At 50.2% G+C, this 22,421-nt stretch overlaps 2 protein-coding genes across 10 annotated transcripts; one reads left to right on the top strand and one right to left on the bottom strand.

Moving 5' to 3' along the window:
• Nucleotides 1–4,486: 4,486 nt before the first annotated feature.
• LOC120659327 (WPP domain-associated protein-like) lies at nt 4,487–21,234 on the top strand. Of its 9 annotated transcripts, none has more exons than XR_005668982.1 (11): nt 4,489–4,827; nt 5,964–7,915; nt 8,188–8,314; nt 12,597–12,698; nt 12,960–13,057; nt 13,511–13,691; nt 17,920–19,976; nt 20,080–20,201; nt 20,301–20,367; nt 20,465–20,754; nt 20,849–21,234. XR_005668982.1 is itself a non-coding variant. In XM_039937423.1 (6 exons), the coding sequence occupies exons 1-5, from the start codon at nt 4,810–4,812 to the stop codon at nt 13,041–13,043; spliced, it is 2,283 nt and encodes a 760-aa protein (XP_039793357.1). In that variant the 5' UTR covers nt 4,489–4,809; the 3' UTR covers nt 13,044–13,057; nt 13,511–14,127. The 9 variants fall into 9 exon arrangements, 1 of the variants encoding a protein (XP_039793357.1); XR_005668980.1 differs by having other exon boundaries at nt 17,920–18,141; nt 19,396–19,976; nt 20,465–21,231; XR_005668979.1 differs by having other exon boundaries at nt 17,920–18,141; nt 19,373–19,976; nt 20,465–21,231.
• Nucleotides 17,116–19,690, bottom strand: LOC120659328 (N-acetyl-D-glucosamine kinase-like). Its single transcript, XM_039937424.1, has 7 exons — nt 19,406–19,690; nt 19,116–19,263; nt 18,788–18,979; nt 18,510–18,638; nt 17,950–18,119; nt 17,615–17,745; nt 17,116–17,360 (listed from the first exon to the last, which is right to left on the bottom strand). The coding sequence occupies exons 1-7, from the start codon at nt 19,602–19,604 to the stop codon at nt 17,277–17,279; spliced, it is 1,053 nt and encodes a 350-aa protein (XP_039793358.1). The 5' UTR covers nt 19,605–19,690; the 3' UTR covers nt 17,116–17,276.
• Nucleotides 21,235–22,421: the final 1,187 nt, after the last annotated feature.

The following is a 22,421-nucleotide window of genomic DNA, read 5'->3' as shown; positions in this document are numbered from 1 at the left end:
GTGTAGCCAATCTTGCAACAGGTTTCAGGTGTTGGGGCAGTAAATAAATATATTGGCGACCTGCATTTGCTGGCATTTTCAAGCAAATCTTGTGAACATCACCGCTGAAGTTACTTCTTTCAAATGTCCGCTCCTGTTTATTACCTCACCAAGGAGTTTAGTAGTAGATCTCTTGTGACTGAAGTTTTTTAACCTTGCAAGTTTGAACCAAACTCAGAGCAACTCCAACAACTTCTCTAAAAGAAGTTAGATAGCTAAAAATAGCCAAACAAGAGAAAAACTAGATCCAACAGCTTCTCTATTTGACCATCTATGTTATTTGCTTATGTATCCCATGCCTTTCGCGAGCTATTTTTGCATCTGCACATCGCTTCGCTATCTCTATCTGGCTCCATCCTCTCTCCTCCCCCTGACCGCGCCGCGCAGGCCCCGCCGCGCCCCGCCATGCCTGCCACTAGCCGAAGCTTGCACCCCGGCCGCGTCTCGCCATGCCCGCCGCGCCCCACCATGCGCACCGCCGCGCCCCTCAACAGACTAGCAAACTCCAGCAACTAGGAGTTCGATTCGAGTTGCAACAGCACAAAATCAGCGTTGAGGAACTTGATTCATGGATTCAAGAGGTTGATTCAGACAATTGCAGCTTGATTTTGACGTTTTGCAACTGCATTGGGGGAATCAACAATGCTCGAAATCCCGATTTGCGGCAGGAAGATATTGGTCCCGTGATTTGCAGCGACAAGAGCTCAATCACCCACCAAATTAGTCAATTCGTGTTGAGAGGATCTTCGATTTGTTCCACGAGTTGGCCCTTCACGCAGGGAGAGAGCTCAATGCAGCAACAGCAGAGACGACAGGGCAGCTTCGCGCTCAGTCGTCAGCCTTTCATGCGAGGACTCGATGTGGCAGCCGCCGGCAGGCCAGACGGTCGTGGCGCCGCCGAGCTTGTTGACTGCCTTCCTTCTCGCCCCACCGTCCTGCTTAACGGAGGATGCGGCGGAGTGCAACAGCAACGAACGACGAGGGCTGGCAGGCGGCAGCCGAGCTCGACGCCGGGAACGGGAATAGCCCATGCCCACTGTGGACGCCGCGCAGTCGAGGCCCGGCCGGCGCGCCGCCGTGCCAAGCCGGCTGGAGAGACGTCGAGGGAGAGGATAGTTGATTTGGAGAGGCAATTTTGAAGAAGCTGTTGGGTACCGCACCCTAAGGCTCTCCGCACTCGTCACTCTCTAAATTCACTCTCTAAAAGGAATATTCCTGCCTAGTCATCAAGATTCTCCTCTCTATATTCAGTTTTGCTGCACTCGTTCACTCTCTATATCTCCACTCTATACCAACTACCAGCAGATGGGCCCACACGTCAGATTTTTTTACTCCCCTCGGCACCCTCTCTCTCCCCCCTCCCCGTTCTGCCTCTCTCTCTCCGGCTCCCGCAGGCACGCCGCCCCCTCCCCAGCGCCTCCCTTCCCCGCCGGCGGAGGGCCCTACGCCGGCGGAGGCCATGGCCGCGCGGTGCGCGCGGCGGCTTCCTCGAGCTCCCGCCCGCCCCCCATGGCAGGCCTCCGGCTCCGGCCCGCAGGGAGGCACGCGCCGCGCGGGGCGGGGCGGGGCTGGGTGCGCACGGCGGCCACGGCCCCTGCTCCTCCTCGGCCGGCCGTGGCGGCGTGGCGAGCCGGGCTGGGCGCGCGCTGCGGCTGCACCGGCCCTCGCGGAACCATGGCGGAGGAGGTGGTGGGAGCGAGCAGGGGGCGCGGAGCGTCGCGGCCGGGCGGGAGGCAGCGGTGCGTGGGCGGGAGGCGGAGCCGTGGCAGCGAGGCACTCCGCGGCGCGGCGTCCGGCGGCGGGGAGCTCCGGCCTCCCCCTGCGCCCCTCCCTCCCTCTCCCTCCCTGGCGAGCTCCCCCTCGAGCTCGCCTGCTTGGACGGCACGGCTCGAGCTCGGCGGCCCGGCTCAAGCTCGGCGGCCCGGCGGCACGGCGGCCATGGCCCGGCTCGAGATCGGCGCCCGCCGGCGAGGGCAGCAGCGGCCGGGCAGCCCTCCTCTGCTCTGCTCCTCGACGCGGCGTCCGGCGGCGGGGAGCTCCGGCCTCCCCTGCGCCCTCCTCCGGCGGCGGGGAGCTCCGGCCTCCCCCTGCGCCCTCCCTCCCGCGCGGGGCCAGGGCGGCACCTCGCCGCGACTCCTCCTCGCGGCCGAGCTGCAGTGGCCCTCGAGCGGCGGGGGCCAGGAGCCTCCCCGGCGTGCCCGCGCGGTGCCTTGCGGCTGCGGGCGAGCGCGCGCAACGAGGCCAGCGGCCGCGGCGAGCGTGCGGGACGGCGGCCGCGCCTCCCCTGCTTGGCCGGCGAGCCGCGCGTTCCCTGCTCCCGCTCGGCTCGTGGTGGTGGCGGCGGACGGGACGGCGGCGGCGCGCTCTCGAGCTCCGCCTTGGGGCCATGCTCGGCGAACGGACGGCGGCGAACGGGGTCGAGCTCGGCCCGCGAGCCCCTCCTCCTCGGCCTCCTCGCCGCGCTGGCGGCCGAGCTCCGCCGCTCCCTCCTCCCCCCCTCCCTGCTCGCACGGGAGCTCGAGCACCTCCTCGGCTCCGGGCGGGGCCGCCGCGACCCACCCCCCAACTCCCCTCATGTACCCCCCCTCCCTCCCTCCCCTGCTCACTGCCTTGGGTGGGCGCCGAGCTCGCCGCCCCGTCCCCCCGCGCGGGCGAGCTCGCCGCTGCAGTGGCCCGCAGGTGAGCGAGCAGCGCCGCCGTGGCGAGCTCCGCTCCGCCGTGGTGCGGGCGAGCCCCGCGCGGGCGAGCTCGGCGTGGCGGAGCGGCCCGCGGCGGCGGTGGCGGCCATGGGCGAGCGCGGGAGGGATGCTCGGGAGCAACGGACGGAGGCGGGCCCCACGCCACGTCGCCGGTAGAGAGCGGCCGCGGCCGCGCCAGCTTTGGCGCGCGGGAATCCCGCCGCAACGATGCAGATCGGTTTAGAGAGCGCCGCTGCAGCACTTTTTTGCGGTAAAAGGCTCTCTAAAACGTGTAGAGAGCGACATACAGATCCCACTGCGGAGAGCCTAAGGAAAACTTTTTATTTTTTACATAGTCTATTCACCTCTTCATTTAGCTAAGAATTTTAATTAATCTGTTGGAGTTACTCTCATAACCTGATAACAAAAACCGCGTAGTACATTCTGTTAGTTTTCCGCAATTAAAGCCGCCACGTGGTTCGCTTCCTGTCACATCTGGAGAGCTTCAATCAGCCGATGCGAACGTGCTACTAGTGCCAAGGGCTCCAGATCTAGCGATCCGCTGCTGCTGGAACAGCTATAACAAATCGGACCCCAACTCCGCTACCTCCAACGGTTCCTGTAAGAGTCCCCCACCCCAGGTAGGGGGAGTTTTGGGGGGAAATTCGATCCAACAGTCCCCCCAAAGCTCCCCCTATATAAGGGGGAGTTGAAATTCCCCCTATATCTCTAATCACACCGTTTCTTCATGATATTAATCTCGTTTGAACCCCGTAACATGATGATAATGCGTATTATGACAGTACAAATACTGTATGATTTTTTTAAATTCAAAAACGATAAATAAATAGTTAGTTAATGAGTGATAGTATGTAGAGGGAATAGATATGGGGGAATGGTTGGAGAGAAGGAGTTATAGGGGGAGGAATCTTTTGGAGGGAGGTAGTAAAATATAATAAATAGTATATTTGGGGGGAGTTGGATGGGGGGAATGGTTGGAGATAGCCTTAGGGCCGTATCGTATCGTGTTAGAAATCAGAGTACGTGAACACATGGCGTCATGGCCTCTCAAATTGAATGCACTCCCATGCATGCATGCTTCTGTTCCGCTTGCTTGCCAAGTGGTGTGGTAGTTGAGATCTGTGTTAGTGTGTTCATGATCATCACTTCATCAGCTCCGTTTCTTTCTTCTTCTTTTTTTTTGTTTATTGAAACTATCAGCTCCGTTCCCACACGAACATTTTTCTCTGCTTGAAGTTGAAGCTCTTGAAACTGACTTCTTTTATCTTTCGAAATTTTTATCTCGTCATTTTTTGGAGAAAAAAAAGCCATATAAAACGCCATGCAAGCATAAGCCATGGGACGCAAGCAACAAAAACCCAGCTGTCCACTTGTCCCGGGAAAGGCCCCCGGACTCGGCGGCAACTGCAGCGGCCCCTGCCCCAACCGATCCGACGGCCACCCTCAAATCCCGCACGCATCTCGAGGCGCCGGCACGTGCCCCCTCACTCCCGCACGGCCGCACCCCGCTGAGCCATCCAGCTCAGCGCCCCACGCGCTCCAACTACCGCCGACGCGCGGGCCCCACCTCCCCACGTCCCGCTCCCATCACGCATTACTCCCACGACTAGTCCCCCCAACCACCCCCACCGCCTCGCGGGCCCATGCTCCTCTGGGCCCACCGCCCAGCGGCCGCTCCATACCAGCAGGCCCGGCCCGCTGCTCCGCGCCCGGGCCGATGCCATTTTTACCCTCGCCTCGTCTCTCCCGGCCCGTTCCTCTGTTGTCTGTTCCTCTGGCAGCTTTGGCCGCGAGTGAGAGAGCGAGCGGCCGCGTCGTCGTCTTCCTCGCGAATCCTCGTCGCGATCGCCGCTCAAATCCACACCAATTCGCTGCGGCCGGTCTCCGATCCCGCACCACCACCCCTCCCCTTCCGCCGCGGGCCTGCGGCCGTTATCCCAAAGCCCTAGCGCGGGGCAGCGCGCCGCAGCCACCCGCGGAGGGCGCGGCTGCTCCTGGGGGGACGGCTCAAAACCCCGCGCCCGCGGCGTAGGGGTTGCTGAAGTGGCGGCCGCCGCTCCGGCCTCTGCCAATGGCGCGGATCCAGCCTGTAAGTGTCTCCGGTGCCGCCGCGCCCCTGTGCTTGGTTTTGGCGTGGTGATTTCTGCCGTCCCGGGGCTTTTGGGTTGCTCGAATTGGCTGGCTGGTGCCGCGGTGCGGTTCGAATCAGGGTGTTCGATGGTGACTGGCGTGGGCGTGGCTCGTGGCTGCTGTTTGGGACGCTTGGAGGGTGTTTTTGCTTGGGTTTTTGCCGGTTTGGGGGAATCGAAGTGGATGCGCGAACCTAGCGGCTTCATGCGTGCTCTGCTTTTGGTGCGGGTGGCGAGCAGCGCAGGGTGGTGGTGGTTGAATTGCTCTGCTCAGTGATCACCTTCACACTTTGCAGTGTCCAGCAGTTCACTGCCGTTGGTAACTCGGCCACATTTTTACCGCAACTGGCTGGTTGTTGGTGTGGCTGAGCGCAGAGGGGAATGGAAATGGAATAGTTGCCAATCGTACTGCCCTTCCCGTCCTGCTACTGTCGCTGTTGGCTATCAGTACTACTTCGCATCCTTCACCGGAGCTCGTCTGCTTTGCGTTATTATTACTTTATTACTGGATAGTAACTGAATTGGTGTTCGATAACCAAAAGGTGGATGCTATTCTAATAAATTTGAGAACAGTGACGCGTTTGAAATTTCGACCAACTAGAGTTGTACGTCCCTTAATGTATTCAGCATCGGGCTGTACATTTTGGGTATTTTGCTGAAGAGTGTAGCATGGATGAGGTTTTCTCTTTTTTTTCCTTCTCTGGTTTAAGTACCTTTAGTATATTGTAACATGCCTGTCTGACACCTGCATCTTGATAATAAGATCATCTTGAGGCATTCTATCATCGACATATTCCTATGCCCATTTGACTTTTTGAGCATTGTTGAGTGTGGATAACGTTCGTGATGAATACGTGTTTCCTGCATATTACCTCTGGCAGATGTACTGTATATGTACTATCAGGAACTAAACTTTTAACCATGACAGAAACTTGCATGGTTAAGTTGCTAGTCTCACTTCCTAGAAATTATCTCTTCTTTTCATGAAAGCCATCGAGTTTATTTGCATCAATTCTAAATTCGTACTGCAGCATCTAATTGGCGTTCTGAGTTTGCCATCAGTTGCCTAATCTTTCTTATACAAAAAATACTGCAGGTTCTGGATGAAAGAATGGACCCATTTCTTGGTAGATTGACTATACCAACCACCATTAACCAATCATGGTGTACTGCTCAGAGCGGCCTGCCCTTGTTCAATGGGCCTTTCCCTGAAGCTAGGATTTCTTCTGCAGAGCTTAACAACAGTTTTACCGAGTTCAAGGATGCATCTGTGCCATCTGATGTTGCAAACAACTTTGAACCATTTGCAACTGTAGTGTCAAGGTTGCATCAACACCTTCTGGCTGCAAATGTTGACGTTACTTATACAGAGTACTTAGATTTGATGAAAGTAGAAGTTGATCAGTGGCTTAATAAGCTCACTGAGGACATAAGGGTCTTCAAAAGCTATAGCTTGACCCATAAATATGATGCAAATGGTTCATGCTCTGCAGCTTGCCATGTCGGGAAGCTAACTGAGATAGATGAGGGGTTCAACAGCTTGAAGGTGCTGCTGGTTGTGGTGTTCCAACAAATTAGAGAGATGTTCGCATTGGTCAATGCTTCAATTCGTGATCTTCAGTGGGAACATGAATTACAGTTAGATGTTACTGGCATTATTATTAGAGACTGCATTAGAGGTCTTCAGGACGAGCTAGAGAGGAAATTGTATGAGCAAAGTTCCATAGTGAGGAGTCTAAGCAAAAACTGGCAGGAAACTGTGGCTCAGTGTGCTTCCATCCGTGAAGACCTGATTGCTATTTCTGATATACTATTACCTTCAGAAGAGGAACCCCACGTTCCCCTTTGTAGGCATGAAAGTTTGGGTAACTGGAGCGACAGATGGAAGTTCAGCTTTTTCAGAAAGAGAACACATCAGGATCATTCTCTATCTTCCTCAGAGCAAAACCAGAATTCTGCGACACAGAAATCTATAAGTCCCAGTGAAGTTATTTCAGAAAAATCTGATTTCCGACATCTGAAGGGTATGAATAGACAACAAATTCTTAACTACTTCAGATCTGAGATCAGTAAATTAAAAAGGCTGCATGAGTTGGATTTGCAAGAGAAAACAGAAGAGCTGTTCAAATTCAAACGAGAGAAATGGTCATTGGCTCTTAAGTATGATGTAGAATTCGAGCCTCTAAGGAAGAAATTCCCTGAGGTCATTTCAAGATTTGACCAAATCATGTCCAATGGAGTGGCAGCACCTACAACCTGCAGTACTAGTGATGCACTTGATGAAAGAAGCAGATTGAATAATAGAATTGATTCACTATATCGTGACAACCAGCATCTTCGGTGTTTGCTTGCAGAGAAAACGAAGAATGCTCAGGAATTATCATGCCAGATATCTGATGCCAGTAGGAAAATGTCACTTCAATATTCTCTAGAAAAACAACATTTGAGGCAAATCAACAACAGCAAAGAAGAGTATGATGATCTTTATGTCGAAAGTACAATCAGAGATGAAATTTACCAAACTGTTATGAGAAAATTGGCTGATCATCATAGGAACATCTTGGAGGATACTGCCCAAAAGTTTCATGTAAAACTGTCCTCATATGAAACTGCACTCTCAGAAAAGGACAAGGCGTTGTGTTTATCTAATGAAGAAAATCGAAAGCTAAAGGAAAAGCTGTCGACACTAGAAAAGGAGCATTTTATCCATTATAAGCAGCAAGATCCAGAGCTAAACAAGGAAGAGAGTGAGGAAATGATACTTCGTGATATTGAGATGGAGCCTCATGTGGCACCACGAAGACCATATGAGATTTCTGATCAGGACATGCCTTATGAGGAGCTCATCAAGCTGAATCAGACTTTAGAGGTTGCCTCAACCACCTTAAAAGAAGTTGAAACAAAAACGTTAGATTACAGTGATATCCTAGGTAAAAGAGAGCAAGAAGAGCAGCTAGATTGCATTCTGGTATCAATCATGGATCTATCAAAAGAGTTTGTGGAGATTGAACATAAAATGTCAGAAGATGTAAAAGGGAATGAGAAAAAGTATGTGCGCCTTATCTTCTGAATCTCAATCTCTGTCTGAACATAAATCGATACAGTTTTTTCTATGATTGAGTGGTATGCTTAATGATTTTTTAGAACCCTACAGCACTTGTTGTTTGTGGCAAATTGGATGCAAAAAATAATGTTTGTAAAAAATCCTTGCTATGAGTATATTTGTAATATAAGATTTCTTAGCTATATGGTCCATAGTCATTGTGGAATAATCCATTCCATTGATGCTAGCACAAACTGATAAGAGTTGTTGATTTCAGGACAGAAATCCTGAATGATCGATGCAACCATATGGTACAACAAGCCATTGTACTGACGAAGAAAGGCCTATGGTACAAGAACATGATTGACACAAGACGTTCTGAGCTTCAAAAAGCAGAATCTGAGGTATGTTTTCCGAGTCTGCTCAAATCAGATATTTTCTCGCGCTTCTTACTTTTTTGCTTACAGTTCAGTAAAAAGTGATTTCTCACTGTTGTAATGGTGCATACAAACATTCAAGGGTATTTACGGAAGGTTCATGATCATTTATGTGTCAAACAACTGCATTTAGGAGTTAGGACTGTAGAAAGGTAGAGAGAGATGGGAAACACCGCATACCCTAATGGGGGGGGGTGACCTTTCATTATATAGGCCGGATGGCTTGGAATACAAGTTGTACATGCCCAATATGGGCCTACACGCCCAATATGGGCCAAGTGTATACATACACAATATACAAACCTATACATGCCTAATACCCGCCCGCAGTCGAAGCGTCAGGAGAGCGAACGCAAAGACTGGATCTGAAATCCTGAAACAGCTGAACAGGTAACCCCTTCGTCATGATATCAGCAAACTGATACTGTGACGGCACATGAAGAACACGAACTTCGCCCAAGGCCACCTTCTCGCGGACGAAGTGGATGTCGATCTCAATGTGCTTGGTACGGTGGCGATGAACCGGGTTGGCTGTCATATAGACAGCGATGACGTTGTCGCAGTAGACGACAGTGGCGACCCGCAGAGGAACATGCAGTTCCTGTAGAAGCTGACGAAGCCAACAACACTCAGCAATAACGTGAGCAACAGCCCGATACTCGGCCTCCGCACTGGACCGGGAAACTGTGGTCTGCCGTTTGGACGACCAGGACACCAGGTTGTCTCCCAGGAAGACACAGAAACCTGATGTGGAGCGGCGGGAGTCTGGACAACCAACCCAGTCTGCGTCAGAGTAGGCGATCAGCTTGTCGACAGGCCCAGTGCCGATGTGGAGACCGGCCGACAGAGAGCCCTTCACGTAACGAAGGATGCGCTTGATCAGCGCGAGGTGAGGCTCCCGAGGGTCGTGCATGAACAAACAGACCTACTGAACCGCGTACGCCAAGTCTGGGCGGGTCAGGGTGAGGTACTGGAGAGCTCCTGCAAGACTCCGGTACTCTGTAGGATCGGCGACAGGAGTCCCCTCCGAAGCGGACAGCTTGGCACGAGCGTCAACAGGTGTCGACGTCGAGTGACACTCGGCCATGCCAGCACGCTGTAGAAGATCCAGGGCGTACTGGCGCTGGGAGAGGAACAACCCCTCAGACGAACGCGTGACGGAGATGCCGAGGAAGTGATGAAGATCGCCCAAATCCGTCATGGCGAACTCGGAGTGTAGTCGCTCCGTGATACGGCGAAGAAGTGCTGGAGTCGACGCTGTTAGGACGATGTCGTCGACGTAGAGGAGCAGATATGCCGTGGCGCCCACCTCTTGTAGGACAAAGAGGGAGGTGTCGGAGGACGAAGCGGAGAAGCTGAGCTGACGGAGGTAGGTGGCGAACCGCTGGTACCAAGCCCGTGGAGCCTGCTTGAGGCCGTACAGGGAGCACTGCAGGAGGCAGACGTAGTCAGGGTGAGCAGGGTCGACGAAGCCGGGCGGCTGCTGACAGTAGACGGTCTCCTCCAGGTGGCCGTGAAGAAACGCATTCTTCACGTCAAGCTGATGAATGGGCCAGCTGCGGGAGGCGGCGATGCTGAGGACGACACGAATGGTGGCCGATTTGACAACCGGACTGAACGACTCGTCGTAGTCGATGCCGTGGCGCTGAGTGAAGCCGCGGACCACCCAGCGGGCCTTGTGACGGGCGAGGGTGCCGTCAAAGTGGAATTTATGCTTATAAATCCACTTGCCCGTCACAATGTTGGCACCTGGAGGTCGGGGTACAAGGCGCCATGTGTCGTTGTCGATCAGGGCCTGGTACTCGTCTGCCATGGCCGCCCGCCACTGTGGGTCAGCAAGGGCACTCCTGTAATTCCCTGGGATCGGGGAGATCGTCGAAGTAGCCGCGACGTGAGCCGAAGGAGCAGGGAAGCTGAGGCGATCGACCGGCTTCAGGGAGCCGGTCTGGGACCGCGTCACAGGCCGGCTAGGAGCTGGCGGTGGCGCAGGAGGAGGCGGTGCCGCAGCGACGGGAGGCAGAAGCAGCCCGGGAGGGTCCACACGGGCCCTCCTGCTGTAGACGCGACCGAAGGCGGCATGTGGTCGCGTCAGAAGGGAGGCGTTCTCTGGTCGTACCGCGGCAGGCACAACCACAGTGGGGGCAGCCGCGGAAGGTGAAGACGTCGGAGCAGCCGCCTGAGCCGGGCGACGGGCAGGCGGGATGATGACAGGGCCGCACATCAGGATGGCGGGGTCATCAGGGAGCTCCTCCAGATGAGCTCGGGAAGGACGCGGCTGCTCAACACCAAGAGAAGGTGGAGCGACCGCTGTAGGAGCCGCGGCTGCAGTGCAGTGCACCGGCGCGGCAGAACTTGCAAGAAGAAAGTCCAGGTCGCTCGAAGGCATCCTGGGTGAGTATAGTCCGAACGGGAAGCACGTCTCGTCAAAGACCACATGGCGAGAGATGACGATGCGCTTAGTGGACATGTCGAGACACCGGTACCCCTTATGAGAAGAGGGGTAACCAAGAAAGACGCACGCTGTAGAGCGGGGAGCTAGCTTGTGGCGAGTCGTGGCAGTCATGTTTGGGTAGCAGAGACACCCAAATACCTGCAGGTGAGAGTAGTCAGGCGTGGTGTTGTAGAGCAGCGAATAAGGGATGGCATTGCGGACAGCAGAGGAGGGGCGCCTATTGAGCAGATAGGTTGCCGTGGCGAGACCCTCGGCCCAGTAGGGAGGGGGCATGTGCGCATGGATCAGCATGGTCCGGATGATGTTGTTCAGGGTGCGAAGAACACGTTCAGCCTTGCCATTTTGGGGCGACGTGTAGGGACAAGAGAGACGTAGGTGAATGCCCCATGTAGCGAAAAGAGTGAGGAGGGCATTGTTTACGAACTCTTTGCCATTGTCGGCCTGGAAGGAGCGAACAACAAGCTGGAATTGTGTTTGCACAAAGTTGCAGAAGGCAGTAATATGAGCAGCAACCTCAGATTTGTGGACAAGGGGGGTAAGTCCAGCAAAAATGAGTATAGTCATCTAGGAGAACAAGGTAGTACTGCGCACCAGAAATACTAGCAACTGGGGATGTCTAGACATCACAATGAACAATCTCAAATGGAACCGAAGTAGATGAAGTAGAAGCTGAAAACGGGAGACGCACATGTTTCCCGAGCTGACACGAATGACATAAAGTGTTTGCTACCCTATTACACTAGATAGACTTATTATTCCTAAGGATGTCGATAGCGGAGGAGCCGGGGTGGCCGAGACAGGGTGATGCCATAGGTCGGTGGAGATGGCGAGGTGGTCTTGCGGTGCTGGTGGGGCGGTGGAGAGGGTGTAGGCACTATTGCAGCGAAGCATCACGTGTCTGGTCGGGATATCCTTCACAGAAAAACCCAAGGCGTCAAATTCTATGGAACAGTTATTATCCCTAGTGAACTGACGAACAAAAAGCAGGTTGCGCACAAGGGATGGAACAACTAGGACATTGCTAAGAGCAAAAACAGACGTGGATGTAGGAAGGACTGACTCGCCACGACAAGTAATAGTCTGACCGTTGCCAACGGTAATGGAAGAAGCAGAAGGAGGAAGACGGGACAGGAGTATACCATCCGTGGTGCTCATGGGGGGGGGCCTAGGGCAGGGCAGCCGGGGCGCAGGGGGAAACCCTAGCGCAGGGAGCGGAAGCGAAAGGATCGAGAAATCTCTGATACCATGTAGAAAGGTAGAGAGAGATGGGAAACACCGCACACCCTAATCGGGGGGGTGACCTTTCATTATATAGGCCGGATGGCTTGGAGTACAAGTTGTACATGCCCAATATGGGCCTACACGCCCAATATGGGCCAAGTGTATACATACACAATATACAAGCCTATACATGCCTAATAAGGACTTAGGAGTCAGGACTGCAGAAAATCAAATTAATTTGGTTCCTTCTGAGCCTTTTTTTCGTTTCTGCTGTTATTATCTCGTAGATATTTTGTTCACATTATAAAGTAATTCTCATAGATTTCTATTCAGAATGTGAATGTTCTTTGTATTCTTAGTGATCTTGGAAATTACAAATTAACAAGCAAAATATTGTAAATTAGACATTTCTGATAGCATGCAAGTGAGGCACTGCTGATATGAACCCCTTCTGCTTTAGTATTTATTCGTGACAGGTTTTTGTTAGAGTATGCTTCTATGTGACTGCAACAACACATGCCATTCCAAATCCTTCTTGCAACCTCTTTAAATGTTTTTTTTTTCTGTTTTACTCAGGTAGATATTTTGGGAAACAAGGTCAATGCACTCTTAAGCCTTGTTCAAAAGATATACATAACTCTTGAGCACTACTCTTCTGTTTTCCAGCATCATCCTGTGGTAATTATCTCAAGTGCCCAGTGTTAATTTTTCCTATCTTACCTAGTTCTTAATCATTCTACACCTTGAGCTGATGCTTCTTTACATGTGAATTGCCTTTTAAAAAAAATTATACCTGTGCTTTTTTTTTGTCTATTATACTTGAGAACTCACAATATGATTTTTCTGTTCATAATGAAATGCTTGTACATGGTCCCTTACGATGAATCATTGATAGACAGAACGGTAATTCATAATTATTAATTAATGCTGTGTATGCAGCTACTGGATGCTTTCTTGAAGACATGCAAGCTTGTTGCAGGTATAAGAAGCAGGCAAAAAGAGGAATTGCAAGATACAACATAACTTGGACAAGCTAGGTAAGCTGGCATTTTGTTTAACAATCATAGAAGCAAGGCTCCATCCGAGTTGATTGGATTTCTGATATTGCTAAATATTGACCACGAATTGTTGTGATGTTAACTCCTATATTTCTTATCACATCGATACCCTGTAACTCTTCTTTTGCGTTAATGTATCATACTGTTAGATTCTATTTATTCATCTCACATCATCACTACATAACTTAGAAGAAAACAAAAGGAATTAATCGTAATCACCTAGTACACATTGTGTTATCATCTCCTTATTGGAATACTCCATCAGGAATATGCATTTGTCACAAAACGTATGTGAATGTATGACTCGTACTCTAGCAATCTTCAATACTATGCTTTATCATGTTTTCTTTTAGAACGGATTATTTTTATGAAATGCTGTTGAATGGTTATTGTCTTACATGGTTACTTCTAATTAACATTTGTCTTTTGCAGAAAATTTAGGCCCAGAATTAGTTGAGAGTGGCTTAAGAACCACTAGAGTATTAATTTCCTAGTGGAGGAACAGCATATTGTCACAAGACTATGAAATCGATCCATCGTCGAATGGACCCTGCAAATCTGCAGCCACAATGAAGTTAAGGTGGCCCATTGGACTGAATTTTGAAACCTAAGGGTATGAACGTCAAGGCATTGCACTGCAATATATTTCTAAATTGTAATGATGCGGTTTGTCTAAACATCATTTGGTAATGGATGCAGTTGTAACTTCACTGCTCCCTCCGCAGAGGATTTGTTAGATTCACGTCCTATATGGTGTATATAGAAGTGAATACACCTTCTAATGTACAAAAAATTATGATAGTTCAGGTCATAAACTGCAAGAGTGATAGCATTTTGTCAGCAGCATGTATAGAAATGATTTCACTCTTATACAAGCCATAATTGTATTGTAAGCATTCACTACTTCAATGTACCTTTACTAGATTATAGTTATTTTCTTCTCCTTATAAATTTTATAGTCCTGCTTTGTACTAATGGTCTTATGAACGTCTATATGATATTCTTATGTACTATGTTTGTTCATTTATGTACTACATTTGTTCATTTTTCGAGGAAGCAAAAACTTTTCCTGGGCAATAAATTTTTATTTTGGATTCAGAGTAATCTCAACAGGCTTGATCCAAAATTATGAACTAAATTACATTGTTTCTCAAAGATTAGTGAAATTCCATGGTGATTGAGTATCTGAGTGATGTATTCATGGCTGACTGTTGTTAAGGCCCATATGTTATCTAGGCCCATAGTGGCCCATACCCTGGCTACATATATGTCCACCTAGGACTTATGGAGATCTCTCTTGTCTAATTATCCAAAGGTAACATGAAATCAGAGCATAGTTTAGGGTTAGGGTTAGGATTAATCTAATCCCTATCCCCGATCCATTTTTTTCCCGCCGGCGAGACCTCTGCTCTGCCGCCGGTGAAGTCCTCTGCTCTGCCGCCTATGCCTATCCACCGTGTTCCTCTGTTTTTGCGGCCGTGCCCATCCGCCGCCGCCTCCACTCTGCCGCCCGTCGCTACCAATCGCCGCCGCAGTCGCAGCTCATCTTCGCCAGTCGCCGGCCGTCGTCCACGCTGTTGCGCGCCCTGCGTCAGTCCGCCCGTCGCGGATCTTAAAGGGGCCATCGCGGATCGAGCGGGGAACTTCACGTCGAAGGCCCTCCTCTGTTCGACGCCCGTCGCAGGCGTCCCCTGTCCGCCGTCGTCCGCCGCCGTCGCGGCTTCATCTCGCGCCGCGGATCGGCGCCCTGCAGACCTTCGCGCCGAGCCATCCCCGACCTCCGCGGATTGGCACCCTGCAGACCTCCGTGGTTTCATCTCGCGCCACGGATCGCGCCCTGCAGACCTCCGCGCCGAGCCATCCCTGACCTCCGCGGATCGGCGCCCTCCAGTCCGCCTGCGCCTGCTGTGCTGATTTTGCCTTCACTCTCACGGCTATCTTCATCAGGCACCGTTGTTGCAGACTGCTGTGCTTTCATCTGTGAGCAGGATTCTCTTTTCTTGATTCCTGGTATTGGTCTTTGCTATTGTTGGACATATACAGCATGTCGCATCCTACTGCTATCACCATCCCTGTGCAGCTTGATGGCTCCAATTATAGAGAATGGGCTTTTTGTGTTGAGACAGTGCTTGGTGGATATGGTCTTGTCTCACTTCTTATTGGTACGAAACCAGCTGCTGCTACTGATGGTTCTAATGCTAGTGTAGTCACTTTTTGGGTTAATGATGATGGCAGGGTCAAGACTGCAATAGTCACAAGTGTTAAGCCATCATTGATGATGAGTCTTCAGCACTTTGTAACAGCTAAGGAGATGTGGGATTATCTAAAGAACAGGTTTGTTCATATTAGTGGTGCTCATCTGCATACTCTGATGCAAGGTCTTCGTGGACTTCAGCAAGATGACATGACCATTGATGACTACTATAGTGCTTTTGATCGTTTCATGGGACCAGTGCTATCTATGGTTCCTTCATCTACTGCCGGATGTGATGGGTGCTCCAAGAAGAACACGTTCATTGAGCAGTTCATGATGTATCAGTTTGTTATGGGGCTCAAGTCTGAATATGAGCCTGTTCGTGCGCAGCTTCTCAACAGATCTCCCACTCCATCCTTATCAGAGGTTCTATCCTCATTGACAGCTGAAGAGGCTCGACTTCGTTCATTGTCATCTGCTCCTTCAGTGTTGGCACCGCAGAGTGTTCTTGTTGCTGCTCATAGGTCTCGTGTGTCTGATACTTCTACACCTTGTGAACATTGTAAGAAGACTACTCACCGTTCAGAGCACTGTTTCGCTAAGTATCCAGAGAAGCTAGCTGAGTTCCGTGCTCGTCGTGCGGCTCGTGGTCGTGGTACATCTGCTCCTCCTCGGGGCTCTGTGTCTGTTGCTGCTGCTTCACCTGTTCATGCCCCTCAGTTCTCTTGGGTCCTTGATTCAGGCGCTTCTTTCCACGTGACTTCTGATCACTCTCAGTTGGTTAATTGCCAAGCAGTCCATAATAGTGCTTCTGTTCACACAGCGAATGGTACATCTTGTCCTATTATTTCTCATGGTTCACTTTCTACACCACATTTTTTTGTACCCAATGTTTCCTTTGTACCTCAGTTGTCCATGAATCTTCTTTCAGTAGGACAGATTACCGATCAGAATTGTTTTATTGGATTTGATGACTCATCTTGTTTTGTTCAGGATCGTCGAACCGGGAGAGTGATTGGGAGTGGCCATTGCCGTAGAGGTTCCTCTAGCCTCTATGTTTTGCACACATTGAGTCTTCCTGCTTCCGCTACCTCTACAGCTCATGTGTCATCCGTTGCATCATCATCTGCTCCTTTTGCCATGTGGCATCATCGCCTCGGTCATCTATGTGGGTCTCGTTTATCGACCTTAATAAGTAGTGGTTGTCTAGGCAATACTTCTGTCGAGTCTAGTTTTCAGTGCAAGGGATGTAAACTTGGAAAACAAATACAACTTCCATATTTGTCTAGTACATCTCATTCAGCTCGACCTTTTGATCTTATTCATTCTGATGTATGGGGTAAAGCACCTTTTCCCACCAAGGGTGGTCATGAGTACTATGTTATTTTTATTGATGATTACTCTCGATATACTTGGATATACTTTATGAAACATCGCTCCCAGTTGTGTTCCATTTATCAGAATTTTGCTCGCATGGTGCATACTCAGTTTTCCACTTCTATTAAAGTGTTTCGTTCTAACTCTGGTGGTGAGTACATATCTGATGCTCTTCGCCAATTTTTGGCCTCTGAGGGTACTCTTCCTCAGCTTTCATGTTCTGGCGCTCATGCTCAGAATGGGGTTGCTGAGCGCAAACATCGCCATCTTATTGAGACTGATATAGCTACTATGTTCATTGCTTGTTTGTTTGCATGAGCAGCAGATGACTGAAATTCTGGTAAGTGCAGTTGCTTTGCTTACTGCTATCTTCTCGAGCATCATATTTCTGGGCATGCTTGCTATTGCAGTTTCCAAATTTTACTAGAGAAGTCTCCCATAAGCACACATGTTCTTTCTGTCACTCTTAATATGTCAAAGAAACTTCCATTAAACCAGATTTCTTGGTAAAAAATTTCTTTTCCTGACAAGGTTACAAACTTTTCATGCAATCCGTTACAGCAAATGGAAAATGCTAGGTGAAGGTTTGACGCTAAGATAATATACAATAACGTGTAGACAGTTTCATTATTGAACACTTCTAATATCGCCATCTAATTCGCTTGCTATAGCATTCCATGCTAATAATGCTGCACCAACTGCTGGCTCCACCTGCAGGTAAATCAGATATGAGTTCATGGATATTAATCTACGAAATTTCGTAGTAGGGTCTGAAGATGTGTCAGTTTGTAAAGTGTGTTTATTCAGTAATTTTTCAAGCATATAGCCATATACACAGCTCAAATTTTGCTTCCTCGCGTCAATAAAATCTTCTCCTACATATTTGGTATTTGTTTCCAGTGTTCAGCTACTTATTTGTTGAAGATTGCAAAATCTGAAGAATATTTCTTAGATTCTATGCTCACCTTGGGGTGTATTGGATAAGCACCTGGGTAATGTTTTGTAACACAATCTATCACTTCTTTCCCAATGTCCCACCTCTTGTTTGCCTCAAGGACTTTACCAACCATAACAAGTGGAAATGGATGTTTGCCATCTGCGAAAGTGAAACATATTAAGAAATTTCTTCCATGAAGTAGTCTCATACATGGATAAATGCAACTTTGAGGGTACTCTTGTTCAGTTTTATATGTGACCAATGCTTTCTTTCCCAAAAGTCTTCTTTTTGTGTTTTAGATAACTCTAGCATTCTTTTTATACATGTATCCAGGAAGATAATCAGAGAGTATTGTTGGGTTACCTTCACCACCAAGTTCAAGCCTTTGCACTACAGCTTTAACACTGGAAGCTAGTTCACCAACTGAATTGTGTAGGATCTTGTTTGCCACCTCATCACCACTCTCAGCAGATTCTACCACAACTGGAAGAAGGTCAGCAATCCGAGCCCACGATTGGTCTTCGTATGTCCATCTGTCATTGGAATAATGAACAGGTAAGTAGAAGCTATCATTTATGCTTAATTAGTAACACAGACACTACTGTAACTGGGCAAGTTCTTATTTACTTGACCAAATCTAAGCCACTGAATCACCTCACTTGTTTACGTATATACTCCTTTACATAAAGTAGGACCAGTAAGTAGTCAAAATAAATTAACCTATTAATTCATCTTTTGAAAATAACCTATAGGTAGATGATGTAATTCAGGCAGTGTTTCGGTTTGTTATCCAAACTATTGCATATTGCTTTAGTTTAAGTTGACCCATTTCAATTTACTGAACAAACTATGCTAGTGAAGTATGCTCTTTCCACATGAAGTGAAACTGATAAATCATAAACTACTAAGCCGAATTGGATTACCCTATCAATTCGTCTGGTGATGCCAGCCCAAGAAAATCAAGGATATTGTTTGTAAGCACCGTTTCAGGACCCCTGCCATCATAAGCTCTGACCACTGCTGTCATTGCCTGTGCAGAAATCCCATATCCACTGCATATGAAATGCCACATAAACCGGTTAAACAAATCCACCAGTAGCAGCCACACAGGATAGATATGAATCAGCTTCTTCAAACTCAGTTCTCTTTTATTATTGCTACTGTCATATAAACATAAGAAAACGTAGTCCTCTTGACTAACCTGCCCCAGTCACCTAGAACCGGCCCTGCACCTGCTGCTCGGGCTTCCCTGCCGTCGCTGGTGAACCCATAAGCTATCGTCCCTGTCCCTGCGATCAGCACACACCCGTGGAGCTTGCCCATAGTTCCACTTGCTAATGCTGCCACCGCGTCATTCTCGACAAACAGCTTGACATGGCTTGGAAAAATCTCCCTGAAAAAAAAAAGAAGAGAAGTATTTGGTCACATTCAGTTTCAGAGTTTACTGCTGAGCAAGATTGCGCTTTTCAGCTGACAACTGACTGAATTAGCTTCGTTAGACTGGACATAAATGCTGGAGCTGGACAGACCTGAGCCAATCCAGCATTCTCTGCTGGTCGATTGGATGGTTGACCCCTGCTACGGCCAAGCAGACGGCGCACACGTTTGATCGTCTTCGGCGCGCCTTGAGCAGCGCCTGCGACATCACTCTCTCTAGGGTCTCCCTTGCTCTGTCCTCTGAACAATCGAAACAAGAAAAAAGAAACAGCAACCTATTTAACCAGCAAAGAAACTTCCACAGAATTGCTCACTGGTTTATCACCACAATCATTGATCATCGATGCAGGATATGATCCTTGGTGAGTGCAGATGATGTTACCTCCGACGGAGTTTTGGTTGGAGCATCCCGCGACGGTGCGTGAGAGGACGGGCAGCGGGTCGTTGAAGGGCATGGCGGCGGGGATGCAGACGCAGACGGTGTTGCTGGCGCCGCCGTCGACGCCGAGGATGACGCTGCCCATGCGCGGGCTCTGGCACACCTCCGCCTCCCACATGTCCCGCCCCGTGTGCCGCTGCATCCTGATCAGCTAACACTCCACTCCCACGGACACTCGAAGGAGAAGGACACCCTGCCCGAAGAAGAAGAGGTAGAGGTATCTTCTCCGGCCACCAACTGCTAGTCTGCAGCTGAGGTGAGCTTCGCTCCATATATATGTACGTATTAGGGATGTCTAGTCGAGGCGAAAGGGACGGGGAGGAAGACGACGGAGGAATTCGGAGGGCGGCTGTCCGCACGCGCGGCTAATGGTGCGACGGCCGAGTTGTTTACTTGGTTTCGCCGGAGGCCTCTCCGCTTCCAACCTGTTTGCGTTTGTTTGCGTGTCTAGCCGCTTGGTGAAGAGAAATGTCTGCTTCTTCACGGCTGCTGGCCCGTGTTACTGCCGGTCCGGGTACGTGCGCTAATGATGTTACTGACAGCACTGGTAATAACTAAGCCGTGCACATTTCTTGTTTTTTACTGAGCACATTAGTGTGTATCTCTATCTACTGCAGGTTTTGGATTCTGTGTTGGCAGCTGCGTCCCCTTGATCACACGTGTGGAGATATCACAAGCATTGAAGCAACTAGGTGTTGCAGGCAAGTCCATGGTAGAAACTGACATCAACGCTAGACAGGTTAAACACTACGTCTCATTGTATTGCTAGATTCACCTTGCTTTGCAACAGACCCAAAGTCGATTCCAAGCTCGTTGATTTTACACGGGAATTTTTCAGGTGCGCACAGGTGACGGACGTTTCACAGCTGCTGCAGAGTTGCCTGGCCTAACAGCATGATCATCAGGTCAGGTCCCAATTCTAGACTGATGGCATGCGGTCGTTTCGTTATCTACACAAACCTAAACTAAACCATTTGTGCTCCAAATGTCGAGCTTGTGCAGGTGTGTTTCAACGCCCGTTTACTCTCTGGTCACGCCACGGCTCCGGTCGTCGGACACACGCTGCCAGCGGTGACGGACAAAACCCCCCTGGCCTACCACGATCACATTATCTCCGAATGATAATTTACTTGACACGCAGTATAATAAGGTTGGGTCCTTGTTGCCTCCCCTCATTTGTTTGGTTGGATCCCTCGAAGACCTCTTCTCCTGCCATATGTCTGAATCCTGGCAAGGCAGAGCTACGCGACGTTCAGAAGCGGACACTGGACTGATGACATCGGGAGACTCCGGTTTGCATCCCAACAATCAAGGGAAACATAAAAAAAAGTTTCTTGGCAATCTGGAGTGGTGGTTGGTCTGAAATCTTGCTGTTGTTTTGGATAGGTGCTGGCGACCTGATTGATGTGCATCCAAATGGCTCCATCGCTAACGCACGCTTCCTTATTCCTCGGTGGCTCTTGAGCTTGTGCTAACATTGGTTATTCCAAACAACTAGCAAAGTACCGGATTTTCGCGCGAGCTGTGCGTGGCGTTGGTTTGCAAGACAGAAGGGTTGGGCCCTAAGATGTACGGCCCGTCAAGAGCCCACTAACTGCCCAGCGAGAGGGAAGCCTCGGCCCACGGAGCACATTTCCGTTTTGTTTTGTTTTGTTTTCTAGTGTCCGTTTACACACTAGAAAAGTAAATGATGAGCCTCGATCTGGTAAAACTCTGAAAGCCTTGAGTCGAAACTTTTGAGGGTGGGGTAATAAATGTTTTGAGAGAGATTCGATTGATCATTGAGCACTTGAAGTAACTGACGGACTTGGTTCGGCGGTCGTGAGGCGGCCGGCGGCGACTCTCCCCGTCGTTCCTCACTGACGACGAGCAAGCGCGCACGCGCCAAGGTATGGCTCGTCATCATCCTACCTGCGGTCGCGGGCTGAGCGATTCCGTTTGCCTCCCCGTAGACACATCCTCGAGGGCTTTCCAGCGCTCATGCTCGGAACCTCGCTTCCCGTTTGCATCAATAGATCGGAACTCTGTTCTTATCAAATCAATCCCCATAAGCCTTAGATGGGATTCCGCTAACCCACATGGAGGTGTGAATTGCGCAAATGCGCCACACCGGAACGCCGATTTCTCGCCGGAGCAAAAGTCCGACGAGAGGCCGGTGGATCCACATTGCACGGGTTTTGGAAGGATCCCCGATACTCTGCCGCGGATACGCTCACTGCCGGCCTGCAAGGTCTCCAATGGAATCCTTGGCGTTCACCCCTCAAATCGGACACGTGTTGAAGATCCAGGGCTTTCACGAGAGCAGGTGAAAGTTGGTGGAGGTGATGGGACCCTGGAGGGAAAGGGGAAAACACCTCCCCAGGACCTCCCGCCGCCGAATCCAGACCTAGGGTTCACGCTCTCCCCAAACCCCTCACCATTCTCCCGATCCTTGCAAAGGTGCATTGACCAATTTGTTGGTTACTTCCGGAAATCAAACCCTTCTGCGTCCTCTTACAAATCCTATTCCCAAGCGGTGAAATCAAGCGCCGCGGATATGGTGCATCTTGCCGCGAATCGTGGCGGAAGAGGAACTGGCCCTGGTGCGGGTCGTGATGGTCGCGGCGGCCGCATGGAAAGGTTTGTCTGGCAACAAACCGGGCGCGTCAACCCTGATGAGATTGAGGAAGGTGAGATCAATTCTTCTTATGAGAAGAGAGACACTGGGTCTAAATTTGGGGAGGGTAATGATCGTTCTTGGGCTGCTGGTGAGGAAAAGGTTTCGGGACATGGTAGTGGCTCCAATTGGGAAAAGGGTCAGCATACTGAGGGACAGCCATCTAGTGGGTCTAGTTGGGGGAAGAAGGAATTGAACAAGAGTTCATCTGCAGCAGGAGATTCTTCCACTGGTAGAGAAGCTCAGGCAGATGATGCGGATCTCATGTCTAAGTTAAACAACAAAGCAAGTGGTGCTGGACAA

Source organism: Panicum virgatum, chromosome 2N, assembly GCF_016808335.1.
Source record: "Panicum virgatum strain AP13 chromosome 2N, P.virgatum_v5, whole genome shotgun sequence".
In the NCBI taxonomy this organism is placed as follows: Eukaryota; Viridiplantae; Streptophyta; class Magnoliopsida; order Poales; family Poaceae; genus Panicum; species Panicum virgatum.
Note: the sequence above shows the minus strand (reverse complement) of the source record. Positions and strands in the feature narration are given on the sequence as shown.